The following is a 24,842-nucleotide window of genomic DNA, read 5'->3' as shown; positions in this document are numbered from 1 at the left end:
AGGGCATATTCAGGCGATCTCGGCCTCTCTCCTTGCAGAAAAAGACAACGTAAGAGCAGACTTTTATCAGCCGGGAGAGTCTGGACCCGGTAGAATGGGTGTTGGATGAGTTTCACCTGATGAGGTCTTCAGATCCTAGACCTGCTGGCAACTTCTTGCAGTGCGAAGGTTTTTCGATTCTTCAGTCACAGGAGAGATCCAAAGTCCTTGGGTCTCAATGCTCTCGTACAAGTCTGGTTGGAAGACAAGCTGCTGTATGTCTTTCCATGTGGCCCCTGTTGAGCAGAATAATTTGCAGGATCGAAGGCCACAGGGAGATGGTGCTCCTGGTGGCACTGGATTGGCCCAGAAGACCATGGTATGTGGATCTGCGGAGACTCGTGGTAGAGTCCCCCCTTTGTCTTCCACTGCACAAGAATCTGTTGCAGCAGGGACCTGTCCTTCACGAACATCTAACTTGATTTTGTCTTAAGGTATGGCCCTTGAAAGGGCTTGCTATTTAATGTGAGGTGATTGCCACCTTGCTCCGTACTGGGAAGTTCTCCACTTCCTTAAACTATGTGTGGGTTTGGCGAGTGTTTGAGTCTTGGTGTGAGGATCGAGGTTTTCTTCCTCATTCAGTGAAGATCCCGCTCATTTTGGAATTTTTGCTGGATGGATTAAATAAGGGGTTGGCCCTTAATTCTTTGAAAGTACAGGTTACGGCTCTTGCTTGTTTCAGAGGCCTAGTTAATGGTGAATCGTTATCATTTCATCCTGATGTGGCTCATTTCTTGAAGGGAGTGAATCATGTTCATCCTCCCTTACAGTTACCGGTTCCCTTGTGGACCTTGACCTGGTGTTGAATTTCTTGGCGGGTATTATGTTTCGACCACTGCATAGCCTTTCCTTGCGGCCATTGACCATGAAGACAGTGTTTTTGGTGGCGATATGTTCTGCACACCAAATTTCTGAGCTGCAGGCCTTGTCTTGCTGGGAGCCGTTCCTTTGGGTGACTCCAGGAGTGATTCAGCTGCCTACTGTTCCCTCTTTCTTGCCTAAAGTGGTCTCGGATTTTCACTTGAATCAGTCCATGTCCTTGCCATCACTGGATAAGGGGAAAGATGTGGAAGAGTATCTCCTATTGTGTCCTTCGAATGTCAAGAGACATGTTGTGTGGTATCTAGAGATTTCTAAACCTTTTTGAAAGGTGGATTGCCTGTTTGTCTTTCATAGTGAAAGGAAGCAGGGCAAACCAGTTTCGCAAGCTACAATAGCACGCTGGATTAAGGAGATAATCACAGCTGCATATATGGAGGCTGAAAAGCCGTTGTCTACTCAGGTTAGGGCTCAGGCAATGTCATGGATGGAGATTAGATTGTCTCCCATTGACATTTGCTGAGCTGCTACATGGTCCGCCTTACGCAATTTTTCCAGAGATTATCGTCTGGATGTGTAGGCCCGGGAGGACGCGGCCTTTGCATGTATGGTGTTGACTGGACTGCAGGCAGCCTCCCACCCTAGGTGGGAGTAGCTTGGGTACATCCCACTGGTCCTGAGTCTGTCTATATTCTAGGAAAGGAGAAATTACTACGTACCTGATATTTTTGTTTTCTTTAGTGTAGACAGATGGACTCAGCTTCCCGCCCTTTGCTGCTGAATGATTGGTCTACTGGTCCTCCTGTGAGGCTATGTGTTCCAGGGTATTACTGATAAGTGTTCATCCAGTCCCTAGTTTGAGGTACATTACCTGAATTCAGTGTTTCCTGTTGGTTGAGTAATGATTGACTGTTTTTAATCAAATTTTTTGCTAGTCTATTCACAGGTGCTTTTGAAGAGAATACTGGCGAACTGATGTCACTGCAGGAATATTATATACTGTGACGTCAGCTTTATCTGTCTCCATCTGCTGGCAGAAGTGTATAACCCACTGGTCCTGAGTCCAGCTGTCTACACTAAGGACAATGAAATTATCAGGTAAGTAGTAATTTCTCCTTGCTGAACTCCCCTCTCTATCACAATGGAACAGGGCTGAGACTTTGTTTGTACAGGCACTAAAAAAAAACTTAAGTACTGCTGGTGGCTGGATCTGAGCTGCTATGGAGTTGTTTTGGGGGACAAATATTAGACTTTGCACCTATCTCCACTGAGAACCATCTTGTGCTTGGCGACCAAAATGATAAAAGGGATGGAACAACTCCCCTGTGAGTGAGACTAAAGAGGTTAGGACTGTTCAGCTTGGAGACGAGACGGCTGAGGGAGGATATGTTAGAAGTGTTTAAAATCATGAGAGGTCTAGGACGGGTAAATGTGAATCGGTTATTTACTCTTTCGGTAGGGGGTACTCAATGAAGTTAGCATGTGGCACATTTAAAACTAATCAGAGAAAGTTCTTTTTCACTCAACGCACAATTAAACTCTGGAAATTGTTGCCAGGGGATGTGGTTAGTGCAGTTAGTGTAGCTGGGTTTGAAAAAGGATTGGATAAGTTCTTGGAGGAGAAGTCCATTATCTGCTATTGACTTAGAAAATAGCCACTGCTATTACTAGCAACAGTAGCATGGAATAGACTTAGTTTTTGGATACTTGCCAGGTTCTTATGGCCTGGATTGGCCACTGTTGGAGACAGGATGCTGGGCTTGATAGACCCTTGTTCTGACCCAGTATGGCATGTTCTTATTATTGTAAAATTAAAAAGCCTTTCACTGTAAGCATCAAGTCTTGCAGAACCTATGCAGAGCAGCTAGGATTTCAAGGGGACAATGGATCTAGCGTTTCAGGGGGTGGTTGTAGTCGAGTCCATTCAGGGATCTTCTGCTTGAAAGGCTGAGAACTGTATGTAATACAGCAGCCATTTTGGTATTGAGGGAGAGGCACCTCCTTCCCTCACTTCCATGGAGCATGTTTTCAGTGCAGCAACAGGAGAGAAAAAAGGGTCAACAAATTCTTTGCCCTGGATGATTCTTCCATGATTTCTAATGGGTTTTCAAGTGCCTTCAGCAGGCTTTGTCAATGGCGCAGGAGTTCAGATTGAGTCTACTCCTGTTTTTTCTTCCAGGAATCAGTTAGGTCAGCACTACTACTAAGCCTCTAGGAGAGCGGGAAAGCACAGGACTATGATTACTGGCTCCAGGGTGGTTCACCATCTTGCTTCAGTCTCTGCTTCCCCTTGCAGGAAAGCAGCCATGCGGATGCTAAAAGAGGAACTGGAACGTTCTGCATTTAGCCATAGGGAGAAAGCAGCAGTTGATGTGAAAGCTCTTGATATGGCTGTTTACCTTACAGGAACAGGTTTGTTTCCTCGCTTACGTTGTTGGGAACATACGCCTGTCCCTGGGTTATTATAGCTGCATTGTTTCCCTCGCTCCATGTAAAATAAATAAATAAATAAAAAACCTCTGCGCAAAGCTTTCATGTGAGCTCCACAGGCTGGATATATGTGGGCAGATATGGCACTGACTCAGTTTGTGGGTTCAGATAAAGGAACTTCACTTTCTCTAAGGCCCTGTGCCATTTAAGTCAGCAGACAGATCCTGATCAAAATTCTAAGGGGGGGGGGGATGTGATTCCCATTGCCCTGAAGTTCCTCTCTTGGTTTGGACTGCCGTGGTTGCCTAATTTATGGAGTGCATGCAGATGTCTGTTCGGAAAGCTACTCCAGAATTTACCTCTTCGCTGGGTTCAAGTGAAAGGAAAGATCCTTAAAAAAAAAAAGGAAGGTGGAAGCCATAGCTGAAGCCTGTTGCGGTTCGTATTCCAGATCAGGACGGAGAAGTGGGTTTTGCATCCCTACCAGCAGATGGAGGTAGAGAATAAACTTTTGAGGCACTGCTGCATAACTGAGAGTGCCACCTGCAGTCCCTCAGTATTTCTCTGACTCCAGCAGATGGGAGAGGTGCAAAATTACAGTCTGAGAGAGAGCAGAAGAAAAAAAAAACCAAACAAAAAAACAGAAATTGGAGACTTTAAGAAGAAGCAAGAGAGAAAGGAATTAGTGCTCCCTGAGGTGTTAGGTACCTTTGTGGGCCATCCCTCAGGTGGAGCTGGGTGACCGAGGGGTTGGTAATCCCTGGCTGGCTCTCCCTGCATCTTCCTGGGATATTGAAAGGCAGGAGACCTGGTTCCCTCATCCCCACGGAATCCTTATCCCCAGATCGCCAGCTGGTAGGGAAATATTGCAGCCTTTGTATTCATAAAAATTTTTTTGTCAGCTTTAAATAAATAAATAAATAAATCCTTTGACTGGAACTGAGGCTGGGCTTGATCGTGGCCAAGCCTGTTATGGTTTTGAGGTGTTGGAGTGGATTCTTGGGTACTGTGGTGATGGCCACTCCCACAGGGAGGAGCCCTGTGAGGAACTGCAGTACTAGGCTAGACTCTATACACACAGACACAGAGAATTTGTATTTATTATACAGCTTGCTGTCCGCCCGGGGAGCGGACAGCAATGAGGTAACCCAGTAGAAGTAATCCAGGGGTCCTCAGCAGAGGAGACCAGTCCCACACTCGAGTAGATGGTAGGCAGCACAGGGAAGCAGAGGAATGTCCCAAATGAAGACTCCGAGCACTGAAGGTGAGACAGACTGACAGGGTTAGTACTCACTGAAGTAGATAGCTGTATTGATGAAGATCCTGGCAGGCAGAAGTAGTTCAGTAGTAGGCACCAGAGTAGGGAGAGCAGGCCCTCGAGGAGCGAGTACCCCATATCCCAGATAAGTACCTGAAAGAGAGCATCGGTACCCAGGTTAGTGATGAATTACCCCGAAGGGCAGAGAGAGAGCGTCCTGCAGCAGCTAGCAAGTGGCAGAGCAGCTTAGACCAGAGGCAGTCCAATCCTTGCTAACTCAGTTTGTTAGCAAACGAACATGCCCAGCCTGCTACTATCCACACCTCCATGCGAGGTCCCCTTCAGTCTTCTTTTCTGCAGTGCAGATGCCTCACGGTCATGGAGTTCTCCATTTTTCTTGTTTTTTCTTGAATAAGTTTCTGCTGTTTTCCTCAGCGGGTCCCCTTTTGCGGTTGGTGCCTCCTCAGTATGGTAGGTTTTCTGTTGCCTTTTTTCCAATTTTGCGGTCGATTTCCAACTCTCACCCTGTGATTACCGCTGGTCAACGACCTCATGCTGGGTATTTTTCATGGCGTCGACTGGTTTTCGTCTGTGCTCCCAGTGCCCGCAGACCATGTCTAGCACGGATCCGCATGAGGTTTGCATCCTCTGCCTGGGGGCCTCGCACGACATCCTTGGATGCTGTCTTGTATGATCAGATGACGCCCAAAGGACGTGGGGCATGCCTTGATAAGATTGAGAAACTTTTCAGGGCCCCGAAGTCTGCTCCTTCTACTCCTGCATCGGTACCATCGACGCCAAAAGATCTGATGTGCTTCCCCTGGCTTTTCCTCTCTCACCAGTACCTCACCGCTCTCCTGGACATCGGGATCTTCTACTTCCTCTGCGCCAGGGAAAGACCAGACCGAACACTGAAGGAGGACCCACAAGCATTGCCACCGGTCACCGTCGATGCATGCCTCCGGTGCCCAGGTGGCATTGGCGGTTACCAAGCCACCACAGAAACGACACCGGCCATCAAAGGCCCCATCCTCAGATGCTCCTAGTAGTCCTAGGCGTTCCCCACCAACATCGGTGCTGGGCACCGTGCCATCTCAGAGACCCAAGGAAGAGCCCGTGATACCTCATCTCCCTCCATCAGTCCTAGCCACTCCAGACTTTCAGGAGGAGGTGGACCGCAGGATGCATGCCACGGTGCTTAAGGCACTCCAGAGCGTTGAGCTGCCGGTGCCACTGGCCCCCATATCGTTGCCCAAGCCTCCGCCCTCGATGCTAGCACCCTTGCTGGAGTGTCTGGACGTCTTTCTGGGTGCCCTTCCGATGCAGCCTGTGCCTGAGGGACCTTCAGTTCCCCAGCGGCCACCGATGCCGTCCACGATTCTCAGGTCCTCCGAGGAGGAATATATGGCTGGTACCGTGTTTCTCAGACCACAGTTCCCCAAGCCCTTGCGGATCCTTCCGGCCTCCTGCGACCTCCAATCCCCTCGATGCCATAAGAACATAAGAATATGCCATACTGGGTCAGACCAAGGGTCCATCAAGCCCAGCATCCTGTTTCCAACAGTGGCCAATCCAGGCCATAAGAACCTGGCAAGTACCCCAAAACTAAGTCTATTCTATGTTACCGTTGCTAATGGCAGTGGCTATTCTCTAGGTGAACTTAATAGCAGGTAATGGACTTCTCCTCCAAGAACTTATCCAATCCTTTTTTAAACACAGTTCTACTAACTGCACTAACCACATCCTCTGGCAACAAATTCCAGAGTCTAATTGTGCGTTGAGTAAAAAAGAACTTTCTCCGATTATTTTTAAATCTGCCACATGCTAACTTCATGGAGTACCCTCTAGTCTTTCTATTATCCGAAATATCCGTTGATTCCTGCGGTGCCCTTGAGGCCTCCGAAGCCTTCAGAGTCTAGGGCTGATGCCCCTCACGGACCTCGCCCACAGCACGATGGTCCCCGTGAGGAGAAAAGACCTTATGACCCTTGGGGTGATGTCTCCATGGAGTTGACCTCGTATTATTCGGATGACCCCCTCTCGGAGCCCTCTCTACCAGAGGAACAGTGCCGGTCGGCCCCTGAGGACTTGTCCTTTGCGAAGTTTGTCAGGGCCGTGGCATAAGCCATTCCCTTTCAGTTGCTTACAGGCCGATATAATAAAGTTTGCGGGAGAGTGGGCAAGCGCCCGCTCTTTCGGCATGCGCACAGGCCAGTGTCCTGTGCGCGCGATACAGTAAAACAAAATATTTAAATTAGGGCCTGCGGTAAAAAGAGGCGCTAGGGACACTAGCGCATCCCTAGCGCCTCTTTTTGGACAGGGGCGGCGGCTGTCAGCGGGTTTGACAGCCGACGTTCAATTTTGCCGGCATTGGTTCTCGAGCCTGCTGACAGCCACAGGTTTGGAAACCGGACGCCGGCAAAATTGAGCATCCGGTTTTCAACCCGCGAGCTGATTTGAAATTTATTTTTTTTTTGTAATTTTTAACTTTTTTTTTAACTTTTGGGACCTCCGACTTAATATCGCCATGATATTAAGTCGGAGGGTGCACAGAAAAGCAGTTTTTACTGCTTTTCTGTGCACTTCCCTGGCGCCGGCAGAAATTAACGCCTACTGTTGGGTAGGCGCTAATTTCTTAAAGTAAAATGTGTGGCTTGGCTACACATTTTACTTACTGTATCGCTCGGAAATGACTAATAGGGCCATCAACATGCATTTGCTTGTTGCGGGCGCTATTAGTCTCGGGGGGGGGGGGGGTGTTGGACGCGCGTTTGACGCACTATTACCTGTTGCGGGCGCTATTAGTCTCGGGGGGGGGGGGGGGGTTGGACGGGCGTTTGACGCGCTATTACCCCTTACTGAATAAGGGGTAAAGCTAGCACGTCGAAAACGCGCGTCCAGTACTTCCAGCATCTTATTCAGTAAGGGGTAATAGCGCGTCAAAAACGCGCGTCCAAATGCGGGTTAACAGTGCGCTCTGTACTGTATCGCCCTGTTAGGGAGGAGGATACGTGACATAAGATGCTGGAAGTACTCCAGTTCGGCAATGCTCCCATGGACATCGTGGTGGTTCCTATCCACGATATTTTCAAGGACCTCCTCCTACACATGGGGGAGCACCCTATTTCTATCTCCCCTGTCAATAGAAAGGCCGACACCACCTACTTGGTGCAGCAGGCCATGGGGTTTGAGAAGCGGCATCTCCCCCACCTGTCAGTGGTTGTGGAGTCCACCTTGAAAAAGGTCTGACGCTCCCGCACCCATACCTCTGCCCCTCCTGGACATGAGCATAGGGAGCTTGATGCCCTGGGCAGGAAAGTCTTACAAGGCGCCGTGCTGGTGGCCCGCATAGCCACCTACCAGCTTTATGTGATCCAATATAACCGCAGTCTCTGAAATGGATCCAGGACTTCGCAGAGGGCCTGCCCCAACAACAGCAGGGGGTCCTCTCGGCCATTGCCCTACTGGGTTTTGAAGTAGGAAAGCATGAGGTGCATTCCACCTACGATATTTTCGAGATAGCGGCCTGCGTAGCAGCGGTGGGCATCTGTGCCAGGAGAATGGCATGGCTCTGACCTCCAGCCAGAGGTCCAAGATAGGCTAGCCGATTTCCCCTGCCTAGTTGACAACCTCTTTAGGGATAAGGTCTGGGATGCAGTGCACAATTGAAGGACCATCATGATACCCTTCAACAGCTGTCCGCTAGCGCCTCTGAAGGCCTGTCCCTCGGCCAAGAAATCCTCCAGGCTGGGTTCCTAGAAGCCCTTTTACCGGCAGAGGAAATATCCTCCAGCCTCCCAGGCTCATGCACCTTGCACCGGTTCCAGGGTCATCCTTGCCAACAGCAAGCACCTAGACCCTAGCCGGCCCCGGCCATGGGCTTTTGACTGGCGGTGAGGGAGCAGAAGTCAGTTGACTATACTCCAGACATCAGATCCCCCAGTCGGAGGCAGGCTCATGAGCTTCGCCCATCGCTGGAAAGAGATCATGCCGGACTGCTGGGTCTTCTCTATCATCCATCAGTCTACATTTCAGCCTTCTCCCAGAGACCTCTCCCCCATGATCATCATGGGATCCGCCCAACTGGTCATTTTTCAGACTGAACTTTCCACCCTCCTTGTAGCAGGCGCAGTGGAACCGGTTCCTCACCATCAGCAGAGCCGAGGATTCTATGTGAGGTATTTCCTCATTCCTAAGAGGAATGGGGGCTTGCACCCCATTCTTGACCTCCAGACATTGAACAAGTTTCTCGTAAGAGAAAAGTTGAAGGTGGTCTCTCTGAGCACGCTGAACCTTCTCCTCAGAGGAGGAGATTGGTTTTCCTCCTGCAATCTCAGAGGCTTATGCACACATTGCAATTGTCCCTAGCCACCGGAAGTATCTCCGCTCTGTGGTGGGGAAAGCATATTACCAGTACAAAGTGCTGCCCTTCGGGCTTGCATCGGCCCCCCCATGTTTTACCAAATGCCTAGTGATGGTGGCTGCCTACCTCACGTGTCGCTCGGTGCACGTGTTCCCCTACCTGGATGACTGGTTGGTCAAGAGCGACTCCTGCTCCGGAGCCTTGCATGTTCTGACCCTGTTGGTGCAGACACTGCAGACTGTGGGATTTGTTATAAACTTCCCCAAGTCTCATCTCTGCCCATCTCCTCAGCTGGACTTCATAGGTACCAGGCTGGACATGGCGCAGGCGAAAGCTTTTTTACCCAGAGATCGGGCGATCACCCTTGCCTCGCTGGCTACTCTTGTCCGGAACAGCCAGAGGGTCTCAGCCCGCCTTCTTCTCCACCTCCTGGCCCACATGGCAGCCTCCGTCCATGTGATCCCTCTGGCTCACTTCTGCATGAGGAGAGCCTAGTGGACCCTATAGTCCCAGTGGTGACAGGCTTCCCAGGATCTAGAGGCTCCTGTCGCAATTTCGGACCCTCTAATAGTGTCTCTATCCTGGTGGTAAGATCTTTCCAACCTGGAAAAAGGACTTTCCTTCCAACCCTCTCCGCCTCAGGTGATTCTCACCACTGATGCTTACCCTCAAGGCTAGGGAGCCCATGTGAATGGTATCCACACGGAAGGTATCTGGACTACTTCCAAAGCCCGCTCTCAGATAAATGTCCTGGAACTTCGAGCAATTCGGTATGCTTTGTGGGCATTCAGAGACCAGTTGTTGTCCAAGGACATTCTAATTCAGACAGACAACCAAGTTGTGATGATGTATATCGACAAGCAGGGTGGCACAGGTTCATTCCTTCTCTGCCACGAGACGGTTCAAGTGTGGACCTGGGCCCTTTCACAGGGGAATGTCTCTGCGAGCGACCTACCTGCTGGGCCATCTCAACGTGCTAGTGGACCGCTTAAGCCACTCCATCCAGCCACACGAGTGTTCCCTCAACCTGGAGGTAACGGCCGAGCTATTTCGCCAATGGATATACCGGATGTCTATCTCTTTGCCTCCCCACACAACCACAAGGTGAGTATGTTCTGCTCCCTGGTGGGGGGGGGGGGGCGGCCATCTGGCCTGCGATGCCTTCTCCCTCCACTGGGGAGGGACCTGCTGTACGCGTACCCCTCTCTGCCACTCCTCTTGAGGACTCTGCTGAAGCTTCAGCAGGACAGGGGCTCCATGATACTCGTGGCACTTTCTTGGCCCCAACAAGTCTGGTTTCCGCTTCTGCAGGACCTGTCGGTGCAGGCACCCATCCTGCTGGGGAAGGCGCCCAATCTCATCTCACAGAATCAGAGCACTCTGCGCTATCCAAACCTCTGGGCGCTGGCCCTCATGGCTTGGATGTTGAGCGTGTAGTCCTCCAGGCTTTGGAGCTCTTGGACTGTGTCTCCCAGGTCCTGGTGGAGTCTTGAAAGCCCTCCACCAGGAAGTCCTACAGACAGAGACAAATATGTTTAGGAAAGCCCTTTATTAGACAGAGACATATCTTTAGGAAAGCCCGACTCAGGCTGAGTTTCGCCCTCTTACAAGGGGGCTGCTTTTTACACAATCGGAGAGAGACAGAGACTGTTGCTGTCACGAGTTTAAAAATTCTTCAGCGCACCAAATCTATTGGAGAGCGTTGTTTTTTTCAAATAGCACTGCGGTACAGGATAACACTATCTGCCAGAGACCATTTGATGCACAATTATTATTTGCAACCCGGACACTAAGGGGGCGGATTTTAAGAGCCCTACTCGCGTAAATCCACCCGGATTTACGCGAGCAGGGCCTTGCGCGCCGGTGCGCCTATTTTACATAGGCCTGCCGGCGCGCGCAGAGCCCCGGGACTCGCGTAAGTCCCGGGGTTTTCTGAGGGGGGCGTGTCGGGGGCGGGGCCGAACGGCGCGGCGTTTTCGGGGCGGGACGCAGCGTTTTGGGGCGGGCCCGGGGGCATGGTTTCGGCCAGGGGCGGACCGGGGGTGTGGCCGTGCCCTCCGGAACCGCCCCTGGGTTGCATCTAGGCGCACCAGCGGCCCGCTGGCGCGCGGGGATTTACTTCTCCCTCCGGGAGGCGTAAATCCCCCAACAAAGGTGGGGGGGGGGGGTTTAGACAGGGCCAGGGGGGGGTGGGTTAGGTAGAGGAAGGGAGGGGTAGGTGAGGGGAGGGCGATAGCGAATTCCCTCCGAGGCCGCTCCGATTTCGGAGCGGCCTCAGAGGGAACGGAGGTAGGCTGCGTGGCTTGGCGCGCGCCGGCTACACGAAATCGGTAGCCTTGCGCGTGCCGATCCAGGATTTTAGCGGCTACGCGCGTATCTACTAAAATCCAGCGTACTTTTGTTTGTGCCTGATGCGCCTACAAAAGTACGCGAGGGCGCCCTTTTTTAAAATCTACCTTTAAGAAATTCTAAAATGATACAGCTGAGCCCCTGAAGCAGCCCCCTTGTAAGAGGGCGAAACTCGGCCTGAGTCGGGCTTTCCTAAAGATATTTGTCTCTCTCTAATAAAGGGCTTTCCTAAAGATATTTGTCTCTGTCTAATAAAGAATCCAGATCGGACATTTGGCTTCTAATTCTGTATTGTCGCATGCCTCCATGGCTTTGTTAGATAGCCTTCCTTGCTGTTTTATCAGTCCATGTGTTTCCTCTTTGGCCATTAATAGGTCGCATGTTGAGATGCATCGAGAAACATCTGGGTTGGGTAGACTTATGGCACCGGAGTGACCACGTTGTCCGTGGTTCACAGATCTGATTCATCTCACAGTAGATGGGCCCCTCAGGTTGGCTCATCTTCCGGGCTTGTTAAAACAAGGGTGTATCTTCTCGGATTGGGCAGATAACTTTTGTCTCGCGGCTTAGCTTTTGAGTGGCGACGTTTAAAGTTAAAAGGTTACTCAGAGGCAGTATTTGCCACTTTGCTTCAGGCCAGGAGACAGTCCACATCTATGGCTTATGTCCGGGCATGGGAGGGTCTTTGAGTCTTGGTGTATAGAGGGAGGTCTAGACCCGTTGCACATGGAGATCCCTCATATTTTGGCCTTTTTACAACAGGCTTGTCCAAAGGCTTAGCTTACAATTCCCTTCGGGTACAAATAGCAGCCTTGGGATATCTCAGAGGTAAGTTAAAGGGAGGACTTTGGCATCGCATCCGGATGTGGTACTGGTTCTTGAAGGGAGCCAAGCATTTATGGCCGCTCGTGCGCCGATTATGTCCAGCGAGGAGTTTGAACTTAAGCTGAGTGCAATGCAGACCTCTGTTCGAGCCATTATGGAAGATGTCATTGAAGGAACTTATCCTTAATGTGGTTTTTCTGGTGAGGATTTGTTCGACCTGATAGATTTCAGAGCTGCAGGCTTTTTCTTATAAAGAGCTGTTTCTGAGAATTACGGAGGATGGGATATCTTTGCACACGGTACCCTCATTTCTGCCCAAGGTTGTTTTCTTGTTTCACCTTAACCAGACGGTGGAACTTCCCGTGTTTCTGAATTGGTTGTCTGAGTCGCCAGAGGCAAGGGAGCTTCATTTGTTGAATGTTCGTTAGGTACTGTTGTGATATCTGAAGGTCAACAACAATTTCCGGTAGTCGGATCATCTATTTGTATTTGGCAGGCCAAAGAAGGGATGTAAGGCTTCTAAGGATACTATTGCTCATTGGTTGAAGGAAGCTATTTTTTTGGCCTATCCCTGCAAGGGTCGGAAGATTCCAGAGGGGGTCCGAGTGCACACTTTACTAAGGCATGGGCAGCCTCTTGGGCTGAGTGTCATTTGGTGTCTCCACAAGAGATCTGTCAGGTGGCAATGTGTTCATGCTTGCACTTTCTTTTGGCATTACCAACTTGATGTTCAGGCGCTGGTGGAACAGAGTTTTGGCAAGTGTGTGTTGAGAGTGGGTCTTTCGTATGTCCGCCCAGTATAGGGGTGCTTTGGTACATCCCACTTGTTTGGACTGATCTGGGGTACCAACAGGAAAGGAAAATTGGTTCTTACCTGCTAATGTTTGTTCCTGAAGTACTCCATATCAGTCCAGAGACCCAGTCCCTTATTTACAAAAGACCGAAGACCGTTCAACTTGCATGGATGCAATCTGAGGAATTTCATTATGTATATATTCAGAACCTAAACAGGATTACCAGGTTTGATTGGTTCTGTGGGATTGATGTGGGGCTCTAGTTCAGGGGGCACCAACACTTGGTTTGACGTTCGCCCTGAGAGGACAGTGGATAGTTGTGTTTCACTCTAGTTCGGCTTGGGTACAGGTCATTACTGAGGTGGTACTCAGTGATGTAGCAGTGCCTCAAACTTTTTATGCAAAATCCATGTGTCTGGACTGATCTGTGATATTTCAGGAATGAAAATTAACAGGTAAGAACCAATTTTCCTTTCTCGGGGTTTGAATGCTGTAGCTGCGGTCAGGGGCTTACAAAATGTGGCCCTTGATGTGGTCTTGAAGTATTCAAGAGCCCCTGTGGCTTCTCTGGAATATACACTGGCCTTGCATTCCAAGGGCCACTAAATTCGGTCCCCACTTCTCCAGATATGTAACAGTAACATCTGCCAGTTTCAAGATGGTAGATGGTTACTATGTGACAGTAAGAACTCACTTCCAAACAAAAAAAAATAGAAGTAGAGGACTCTGCTTCCATAGTCAGTCTCTTTTTCCTTTGAGGAGAGCTTCCTTGGAGCCGCAACTGGTCAGCGGACTATATCTCCTAGACTAACTGTAGACTAGAGCATATCTCAGATTCCAGTCCTGTTGGTCCAAGATAGGGGATAAGGATGGAGCTTTAGGTTCCAGTTCCTCTAGGCAGTGCAATGAGGTTTTGGGGACCCTATTGCCAGTGCTGGAGATATGCGGCTGTTTTATTCAAGTTTATATCTTATGATGGAGACAATGGATCCTGGAGATATTAAACCTAGATTACTCTCTGAGAATTTGCTTGTTCTGTTTCTGACTCTTATGGTTTCTTCTTATTGGTCGGTCAAGGAAAGAGATGCTATACCATCTACTTTACAGAGACTTCTTGGGTTGAAGGCTGGATTTCTGATACTGAAGGGCTAGGGTGCTACTCTGTGGGCCCTGGAAAGGAAGGGTCATTTCACCCCATCCCAGGCTGGAAGCGGGTCAATGACTTCTTGAAGGTGGCCTGATTCAGGATGGACATATTAAGATCAGTAATTCCAGGGATTCAGAAAGAAGTTCTAACCTCACGGAAGCTTATCTTCCCATTCTAATCCAGAAGGATCATGATTTGCGGTACTAGGGTGTATTTTCAGTTTTAGATTCTATCATTAGGGTTAGCAGCAGCCCCAAACTTTTTCTTTGGTGGTGTTCACGGTGGTGGCAATGCTGCACAAGGGATTTTGGTATACCTTTATCTGGCCAATTGGCTGTTAAGAGTGATGTCCTTTCAATCATACATTTATTTATTTATTTGTTTTTATATATCTGTGTTCGATTTTACATATCAATATACATATCGATTTTACATTCATGAGAGTGTACACAGTTATGCATAAAGTGCAGAATAAAGTGAGAGTCCATACAGAGATTTCAATATAGTGAAAAAGATGATTTATTTGGTGGTAGCAACTCCACAAAACTTTATGCAGTACATTACAGTGTTATAGCGGGTCCCCCTCATGAGAGTGTACCAGTTTCTCAGTGTGTGATCTAGTTAGGATAGATTGTCAGTTTTTCAAAAGCTATCATCAGCCACCTCAGAAGGTGGATTACGTGGGAGCTTGGTTCAATACAAAGATACGTCAGCTATGTCTAATGCGATACAGAGTTCAGAGTTGTGTGGCCAGATCCTGACAATATGATCCTATCTTCAGACTCTTGGCTCCAAGGCAGCAGCCTTAGATATAGTGCCATGGGCAAAGGCACATATGTGTCCTCTTCAAGGGCCTGGCAATTCAAGTGGAAGCGCTAGTCTCATATTCTGTGAGACTGCTGCTGCTAGTCAACACAGAGTGTTGCAAGTGGCTGGACAGCAAGCAGTTGAACTGGGGAATGGACTACTTGTCCCTGGTCTGGATCATAATGGTGACAGGCTGTTTGACAACCTGGAGGAATTTTCATTATCAGGAGTTATTGCGTGGTGGAAATGGCCCCCCCCCTCCCCCCTCCCCCCCCCCGAGGAAGTAAGTCTGTCATCATTTGGAAGCCAGGGTGATTTGGCTAGCTTTCCTTAGTAGCTGTCAGAATGATATCCAACAAGACCATGGCAGTAGTATGTATAAATCAACCAGGAGTAACCCGAATTCCTCAAGTGGCTTTAGAGATGAGTGACCACCTTCCTTGGGCGGAAATGAAGTTGCAGGCCCAGTGGGCATGGACGTTATTTAAGCGGGTTACCTCAGTCACAGTGTTACACCCAGGAGAATGGTCCCATTTTCAAAAGGGCCTTAAATCAGATGGTCGCAGTCAGCCAGACTGGAATCTAATGGCTACCAGCCAGAACGTGGAAGTGTGTAGATTTTTCAGCAGGGAAAGTGATTCTCGCACAGCCAGGATTGATGCTCTGGTCGAGGAATGGCCCACAGATGGGATGTTATGCGGCTTTTCCTCCGTGGCCCATGATAATTAATCACCTTTGCCAGTTTGTTGGGCATCCAGGTCTGGTACTGCTGGTTGCTCCAGACTGGCCCACCACCCAGGATGTGTGGATCTCCATCGTCTGCTGTATGACAGCCTTTTAGGAATTCCATCTCACAAGGAGTGTCAAGGTATGATGTTTGACGAGGAACTGGATTGATTTTGTCTTACAGTTTGGCCCTTGAAAGGGCGTGATTAGTGAGGAAGGGTTGTGACTACGCTACTAAAAGCTAGAAAATTCTACACTTCCTTAGCTTTATGCAGGTTGGAGAGTTTGTGAGGATTAGTGCTCTGGGGATCGGTGTGCCCCTGGAGATATGCCTGTCCTATTGGTTTGGAATGTTTGCAGGAAGGCATTTCTTTTTTTATAATTAAACATTTTTATTTGGACAGCAATAGATGTACACGCCAATCAGGTGTCATACAGCTGTAGCCCACATAGGGCTAACATATATCCAAACATTTCCAGTTAAACTCCCTCCCCATCCCTTCCCTCCCCCCCCACCCAAAATTGCAGTAAACGTTATCCCCAACAATAATGAACCTCATTAATGAGCTACAATAGTAACAGTACTAGAAAACAGTTCTAGAGTCCCAAGTCCGTTCATATTGGACCACCCGATCTCTCCGATAGGCAGAAATTTTCTCCATCGTTCGAATGCCCTTGAGTCTAGTAATAACCAATTTCAAAGGCGGTGGTTCCCTCTTTTTCCACCATTGAGCAATCACCGACCTGGTAGCTATAGCCAGATAGCGCAATAACCTTGTATTATGCAGGTCCTGTTCCTCCTTCCAAAGCCCCAAAAGCCATAATTCCGGACTTAAGCGTGTTTCCTTTCCCACCAACTCAGTGGCTAAGCAATGTACCTTTGCCCAGAATGCGCCTATAACAGGGCACACCCACCACATATGAACAAAAGTCCCCTCCGCATTGTCACAGCGCCCACACTTAGCCGAGAGTGCCGGATACCATTTTGCTAAAGTCCCTGGACATAAATGCCACCGATATAATATTTTGTATTCGTTTTCTATCATGGCGGTGGACATAGCATGCCTCCCCAAACCCAAGAAACAAGTGTTCCAGCAGTCCTTATCCCAACTGCCTCCTAAATCCCGTGTCCATGCCTGAAGATGCGAGTCCTGATACACCTCAGTATCTTCCAATAATTTGTATATTTTGGACATCAGTTTAGGAGGTTTCTGTAATGCAATACAAAAATGCTCCATCAGTGAAACCCCTTTCTGCAAATCTCTAGAGACCTCCCGCTTTTGTAAAAAGTGACGAACTTGAGCGTAGGCTAGGAAGTCCCTATCCGGCAGACAAAAATCCCTCTGAAGTTGAGAAAAGGACTTCACTTACCTGCTTCCCACACGTGATGGACCCGGTAGAGTCCCTTCACTGCCCAAGTTCGAAAGGTCCGAGAACCCCGCCCTACAGGGAAGTCAGTGAGGTCACAAAACCGGGCCGGGAAAAAATATCCCTTCTTCCCAGTCAGATATTCCCGCCACTTATACCACACAGTCAATGTACATTGCAGAGATGGCAGAATAGTGGGGTCCCTCTGAGGTGGTGGAATCCGTTCCCAAAAAATAGTTTCCGGGACCTCTCTCCCCAATCTCGCTTGTTCAATGAGTATCCATTGCTTCTTAAGCCCGGGAGCATGATAATCCACCACCGCCTGTAATTGGGAAGCTACATAGTACTTCCGGATATTGGGTACCCCTAAGCCACCCTTAAACCAGGGCCTGTATAACACCTTCCGTGCTATCCTAGGAGGTCTCCTTTTCCAGATATAGGAGAAGAGTTTTCGTTGAAGGCCTTGCAACCAGTGGTCGGCTAGTAAGCAAGGGAGAACCTGAAACAGGTAGCTTAATCTGGGAAACAAATTCATTTTCACCACCGCTATACGTCCCATCCAGGAAATATGATACCTATCCCAGTATTGCATATCTTTACAGAGTTGTCCAACAAGAGGAACATAATTAGCTGTAAATAGATCTTTACGATCTTCCACCAAGTTAACACCCAGATATCGTATAGGGCCTTTTGTCCATTTGAAGGGGAACATAGATTGTAAGATGGAGCTATGGGCTGGTGGAAGTCCAATAGGAAATAGCTCGGACTTGTCCATATTGACCCTAAAGCCAGACACCCCCCCAAACTGTTTCAGCACATTTGTCAATGCCTGAAGGGATCCATGAGGATTCCCCACCATGAAGATAATGTCGTCGGCATATAAGGAAATTTTATATTGGGTCTCAGCTACAGAGATCCCCTGGATATCCTTCGATTGTCGAACCATTTCCGCTAAGGGTTCCACACTCAACGCGAAGAGCAAGGGCGAGAGGGGGCAGCCTTGTCTAGTGCCTCGATGTATAGGGAACGAGTCACTGTATCCCCCGTTAATCTTAATACATGTCCGGGGATCTCTGTATAATTCTTTAACCCATGTCAAGAAGTATCCCCCCACTCCCATTTTTTCCATTACAGCAAAAAGGAAAGGCCAGTGCACCCTATCAAAGGCCTTCTCGGCGTCTATAGTCGAGCACGGCTGGGGAAGAGCCAGATTTCACTATCGAAAGAATGTTTAATATTTTCCGTATGTTATCCGAAGTGGCTCGCCCCGGCATAAAGCCGGCCTGGTCATCCTTAACTAAATCAAGAATTACCCCCCCGTAGGCGATTAGCCATTATCTTCGCAAGAAGCTTTAAATCAATGTTAATCAATGATATAGGGCGATACGACCCACAAAGCATAGCATCCTTACCGGCTTTAGGTAGAATGGTAATTCTCGCTGTGTTCCCATTAGGTAATAACTGTTGTCCCTCCCGTAAAGCGTTAAACATATCTTTCAACGGATTCACTAACAGACTCATAAATTTTTTATAAAATAGGGGGGTGTACCCATCGAGCCCGGGAGCCTTCCCCTGCTTCAAAGACTTAATAGCCTCTTGGACTTCTCTAGCCAGAATAGGAGATCCCAGCTGTTCCCCAGCTTCACTGGACAAAGTAGGCAAAGCCAGGCCATCCAAAAAATTTGCTATATCTGTATCCGAAACCTCATGATCGGTAGAATATAATCCCTCATAAAAACTGGTAAAACATTTTTTGATGTCGGATAATTTTGTACATACTTGCCCCTGACTGTCCTTAATGGTGTGAATGTGGGACTGTAAGCGCTGGCCTTTCAACTTGTGGGCCAACAATCTACCCGGCTTATCTCCCTGTTCATAATAAAGTTGCTTGACCAGATCTAGCTGAAAAGCAGTCCGGTCCGCGTCCAGGTCCTTGATGCGCCTACGAATCTCGTCCAACTTCTGGAGTGCCTGAGAAGACTGGCCCTTCTTATGTTCCTTTTCCCACGCTATTAAATCCACTAGCAATTGGGTCCGAAGCACTTCCTTCTGCTTTTTATGATATGTCCCCAGACTAATGAGATTACCTCTCATAGTAGCCTTTAAACCCTCCCACACTGCCACCGGCGATACCGAGGTATCCGAATTATTAGCTATATACTCCTCCAATTGGGCTTGCAATTTGACCAAATATGTTTTATTTTTGAGTAAACTATCATTAAGTTTCCAATATTGGAAGCTCCGGCTCCCAGACGGCATTGCCACCTCCCACCAAATGGGAGAATGATCTGACCAGGTGATATGGTCTATGTCTGCCTTTTGTGTGCGGTCACTCAATGCTTTGTCAATTAAAAAGTAGTCAATCTTGGAGTATGTGGCATGTGGTCTCGAGTAAAAGGTATAATTCCTATTATGAGGGTAGCAAACCCACCATATGTCCACCAAATTCCAGTCAGACAGTAACTGACGCAGATGTGTCCGTTCCCGAGCGTGTGTACCCCCCTGCCCAGAGGAAGTGTCCGCGGCTGCGTCAGGGGCTAGATTAAAGTCTCCTCCCATGATTAAATAGCCGCCATCTATTTGGTGCAATTTCTGATTGATTTCGTTAAGCAGAGCACCCTGCCCCTGGTTCGGACAGTACACATTAACCAGAGTAAATTTGCAGTTGTGGATTTCCACCACTAAGATTAAATTTCTACCTTTCGGGCCCACCACCGTTTCAAGCACCTTTTCCCCCAAATTATTAGCAAACAGAATTCCGACCCCACTATATTTGCTATCAGGAGTGCTGGCAGAGAAATATCTATGGGAATAAAGCCTGGGACGTAGTAAATGTTCATGTTTGCGCCTTAAGTGCGTCTCCTGAAGAAAGACCACCGAGGCATGATGCCGCTCCAGCTCATTCCCCAGCTGCTGTCGTTTCCGTGGTGAGTTCAAGCCTTTTACGTTTAGGGAAAAAAATTTAAGAGACATCAAAACCAATGCTCCCCATCACAATGCCAGCTCTCCTGTCTAGCCAACTAATCATAATACTATCCAGCAATGCTGCTTTATATACCGCAAAACCCCAACCCCTCTCCCCCCTCCCCCCAACCCTCTCACACATACAGAGTTGCCCAACATGGGTCAGACTCTGAATAGAGGAAGCCCCATCCGATCCCCCCCCCCCCCAACACGCACACATTCACTCGTCTTTCATACCCCATAAACCACATGTGTAGATAAGAATGCCTGTTAAACCCGGAACCAAAACACAGCCATGAGAAATAGGTAGCCCCTGGGCGTGCCCAGTCCATAGGCGGGAAACCATATCAGCAGTAACGGAAGCGGCTGTAAACTAAATGAGTAAAAATCCAGTTTAAAGGTGCGGTATAGAAAGTCATGGGGGAGCTTGGTCGCTCCCGGCATCCAGCGCAATCGGCGTCCGCCAAGATGGCTCAGGATCGGATGTCCTCTTCAGGCGCCGTCCCCCTTTGCCCGCTCGCTGCCATCTTGCCTGTTCCACTGCCACTCTGGCGGGCTCACTATGATTCTCTGGGCACGAAATCTCCAATCCCACCTCTTTAAGTATGCTCGTCGCTTCCGCCGGAGTCTTTGCCCTCGATGTGATCCCCTTTATGGTGAAAGCAATACCACATGGATAAAGCCAACGATAACGGCAATGCTCTTTTCTCAAGGCCGCAGTAACCATGTTGAATTCTCTACGCCGCTTCAGCGTCGCAGGGGCAAGATCGTTGTATATAGTGATTTCATGTCCGTCCCATTCAAAAGCGTCTAATTTCCTGGCCGCTTTCATTATCTCCTCTTTTAACACATAACTGTGCAAGCAAGTTACTATGTCCCGGGGGGCATTACGTGGGGCCGCCCCCAGCGCCCTGTCCACCACGATATCTGGGCTTACCTCCGCCACCGTGTCAGCCCCCGAGTCCGCAGCCGCAGTAAGAAGGGCCCTGCAAATTCGCTGTACTATCTCCGTTGCATTAGCGTAAATGGGGTCCTCAGGAAGCCCCCTTATGCGCAAGTTATTGCGCCGTGTGCGGTTCTCCACATCTTCAAGCTTTAAAACCGTTTCCTCCTGAAGATGTTTTAGCTGCTCGATCTCCGAGTTCAGGGAAGCCAGCCTCGTGTCATGCTCCTCCAACAGCGATTCTCCGGTCTCCACCCGATGGCCTAAATCTCTGACATCAGTGCGGAGATCAGCGATGGCCTCCCGAAATTCATCAGTCAGAGTTTTAATATCATTTTTTAAATCCAGAAACCAGAGTTGTAAATCCTTTTTTAGAATAGGCTCATCGCCCCCTTCCGTCGCTGTTAGGTCTTGGCGCTGTGTTGCCGCCGGCCCCTCGAGGTTGGAGCCGCCACTCGACTCGCTCAAGGCCGCATATCGGGATCCACCGGAATCAAACGAGAATTGCTGTAGATCCACCGCTTTTTTCCGAAGAGACATAGTCTGTGACTGGTCCCGCTTTAGACTCCGCAAAGTTATAGCAATTAGCTCGCTATGGCTGGTCTATGAGGCATAAAACGCTTTGGGGGTCGCTGGAGAGAAAGTTTAGGCAGCCATCTTAGACCGATGACGTCACTTCCCCCCAGGAAGGCATTTCTAAGTGGTTGGTTCTTAATACACTGAAGATGCAAATAATGGCGCTTTCTTGCTATAGGGATCATATTTGTGGTAGGCTATTTTCTCATCTGGCTGTGTCTTAGCTCTTTAAAGGGCATTATATTAGACCACTGCTCCGGATTCTGGTTCCACCTTAGGACCTGAACTTAGTTTTATCATTTTTGGTGGGACCGCAATTTTCTCCTCTTATTGATTTCATAGGAAAGTATCCAAATTCATAAAGCTCCCTCCCTCCTTCCAGAGGTGGTTTCAGATTTTTATTTGAATTAGTCATTCTTTGCCTTCTTTTATTAAGATGCCTCAGGTTCTATGATCATCTCCTTGTACTTTATGGTAAAATGTGGAAGGGTGTGGGGGCGTGCTGGATTAAGCAGACAATTTCAGCAGTTTATGTGAATTCCAGCTCTCTCTTGCTGAAGCAGGTTAGGGTCTCATTCCACAAGGGTGCAGGCAGCCTCTTGGCTAGCATTGCAGTTAGTCTGTCCTTTGGATATCTGTAAAACAGTGATGAGGTCGTCCTTGCATACCTTTTCTAAGATGTATCACATGGATGGAGGTCAGTACTCGAGGAGTGTTTGCCTTTGCCTCACCAGTGTTGCAAAGTGCTAGGGCAGCATCCAGCCCTATGAGGGAGTAGCTTGGGTCTGACTGGATGAAGAAGGTGAAATTATTTCTTATCTGATAATTTCCTTTCCTTTAATACAATCAGACCAGGCTAGGGCTCTCCCTATGCTGCTCGTGTCTTGAGGTTTGTACATTTTTTGCCTTGCAGAGTAATTTTCTTGAAGGCAGGTAAATCGAATTCAGGATTAGAATGAATTTATATACTTCCCTGCAGGCAAGTTATTTCTGCTTTACTGTTGGGAATTCATCCTCCTTTTCTACTTCCTTGTGGAAGTCCAATGGGAAAAAGAAAAAAAGATCACTTAAACTGATGATATGGTTGATTAATTGTTGGTATTAAACTTGTCCACGGTTAGATTGGTAGAAGAATACTGGCAGGTTCCTGTGAGCAAAGAGGTAGATAGGGAATGATAGCAGTGAGCCTTTTGATATGTCTCCATCTGCTGGTTGGCTTGCATAACCCACTGGTCTGGCCTGCTCTGACTGAACTAAAGGAAAGGAAATTATCAGGTAAGAATTAATTTTACCATTCACAATTTCTGGGGGAGGGGGAAGAGGAAGTCAGTCATTAAATAAGAGCCACACCTAGTTACTAGATCTAGACCCATGAAGCAGGGTTCCAGAAGGAGCCCTGGTGAATGGCTGCTAGCCTCAGGACTGTCACAGTGACCAAATTAGGAACAGTGGGAGGGAGGGTGAGCAGGGAGGAAGGAGGAACTATGGGACAAAAACAAATCTGAAACTCCTCATATATATCAAGCATTACAGTGGAAAGCAGCCAAATAGCCTAGTACAGGAATGGTTAACTCCAGTCCTCAAGAACCACAAACAGGCCAAGTTTTCAGGAGACCCACAATGAATATGCATATGTAAATCATCTCATGCATATTCTTTGTGGATATCCTGAAAGCCAGGCCTGTTTGTGGCGTTCAGGGACCAGAGTTGGCTTCGCTTGGTCTACTACTTAAAAATCTATGTTGCAGTTTCTAACTTCTGTAGAAACATATTAATTAGTGCATGGATTGCTACTGGCTTTTGTTCTTTGTAGTTCTTTCAGGAGAAGAAATCTTCCTGCAGTGCAGACCAGTGCTAAGAAACAGGACATATCCCAAGCAACGATGCTTGCTGCTCCCACACTCACATGCGAGCTTCATGCAAATGGGATGGAGCTTACCCTTTAATGATATTAAAGAGTACCTTTTCACGTCTTATATAAACTCTACTGTAACAGCAGAGGAAAATCACCTTTCAGAACCTAATTTTCTTCAGTGTAAGTAACGAAAGTTGTTTTGTAAGTTTTGCTGGTTTGTATAATGGTTATTTATTAATAAAAAAAAACTTGATTACTGCTGCTCTTTTTAATTTGAGTTTTATATATTTCAATGCAAATCTGCTAAAAGCAAAACTAAGAGATAACTATAAATAATGAAAAGATCAACTGTCTGTGACTGTACAGTGGATGGAGAGTAGAAATGTTTCCTTTGCATCAGCAAGAGTTGCGCTGTAGAGAAGAGTCCCTAGCAGACTGGGCAAAGCATGCCCATGACGGTTTGGTTCCAGTGAAAGAAAAGTGGGAAGATTGCATTGTTTTCTCTTCCTCCCTTCAAGGCTTAGACTGCTGACAGGACACACAATGTGAACAACAGTTTTCTTGCTGCTAGTAGAGTACACTCGGGATACATTCTGTCCTCTAACAACAACCGAGCTGAATTATTACAGTGATGTGACATGCTTGTTACACAGCAATTACATTATCCATGCTCTTTTTTGAACTTTAACAAAATTCTTGAGGCACTAGATGGTGTTATACCGAATGGAAAGCAACCATTTATCCCCATTCACCTCCAGCATTAGGTGTAATCAGACCTGTCTTTAGAAGTCCCAGACCTTCTCTTTTTACTATTTAAACATTCTTAACTTTGTGTTTTTATTTTTATTTATTTATTTATTTAAAGTTTTTCTATACCGGCATTCATGATTAGAAACCACATCATGCCGGTTTACATGTAACAAGGGGTGTGAACAAAAAACGGAACATACAAGTGCAAAGAGATCAAAAATACATTACAACAAGGGTCTTAAACTGGGAAGAGAATTAGAATAAGAAAGTTACATTACAACAAGATAAAGCTTTATCCCAGGACAAGCAGGATGCTAGTCCTCACATATGGGTGACGTCAGTAACGGAGCCCTAGTGTGGGAAAACTTCTGTCAAAGTTTCTAGAAACTTTTGACTGGCCCTGTGAGGCCACTGAGCATGCCCAGCATGCCATGATATTCTCTGCCACAGGGGTCTCACTCTAGTCTTCGTTTTTCCGCGCTGCTATCAGCATCACGGTCACCGGAGCCCTCTGAGATTCCTCTCAGTGTTTTGACTAAAAATTCAGTTTTCTCATAAAAATCTCCCTCACGGGTCTCACTCATTCTCATACTTCATCGGCTGGTGAAGTAATCTAGCGTGAAATTTTTTCTAAAAACGCTTTTGAATTCTCTTCAGCCATCGACGCCGTCGGTGACACTATGGTGTCGGGATTCAAAAAATGCCCGACTTGTAATCGTACAATGTCGATTACTGATCCGCATTTAGAATGTGTACGCTGCTTGGGTGAACAGCATGATATCTCCTCTTGTGAAAAATGCCAGGAGATGGCACCCAAGGGAAGAAAACT

At 47.9% G+C, this 24,842-nt stretch overlaps 1 protein-coding gene across 1 annotated transcript in view; it reads left to right on the top strand.

The window, feature by feature from the left end:
• The window catches only part of LOC115082083 (ATP-dependent DNA helicase DDX11-like), a 59,904-nt gene extending 36,402 nt beyond the window's left edge, over positions 1 to 23,502 (top strand). The window contains exon 6 of the mRNA XM_029586349.1: positions 23,222 to 23,502. Within this exon, the coding sequence (XP_029442209.1) occupies positions 23,222 to 23,266 (45 nt within the window). The 3' untranslated portion in view covers positions 23,267 to 23,502. The remainder of the gene's footprint in view (positions 1 to 23,221) is intronic.
• Positions 23,503 to 24,842: the final 1,340 nt, after the last annotated feature.

The sequence above is a fragment of the Rhinatrema bivittatum genome, unplaced genomic scaffold (assembly GCF_901001135.1).
Source record: "Rhinatrema bivittatum unplaced genomic scaffold, aRhiBiv1.1, whole genome shotgun sequence".
Taxonomy (NCBI): Eukaryota; Metazoa; Chordata; class Amphibia; order Gymnophiona; family Rhinatrematidae; genus Rhinatrema; species Rhinatrema bivittatum.
This window is presented reverse-complemented; position numbering and strand designations above follow the sequence as displayed.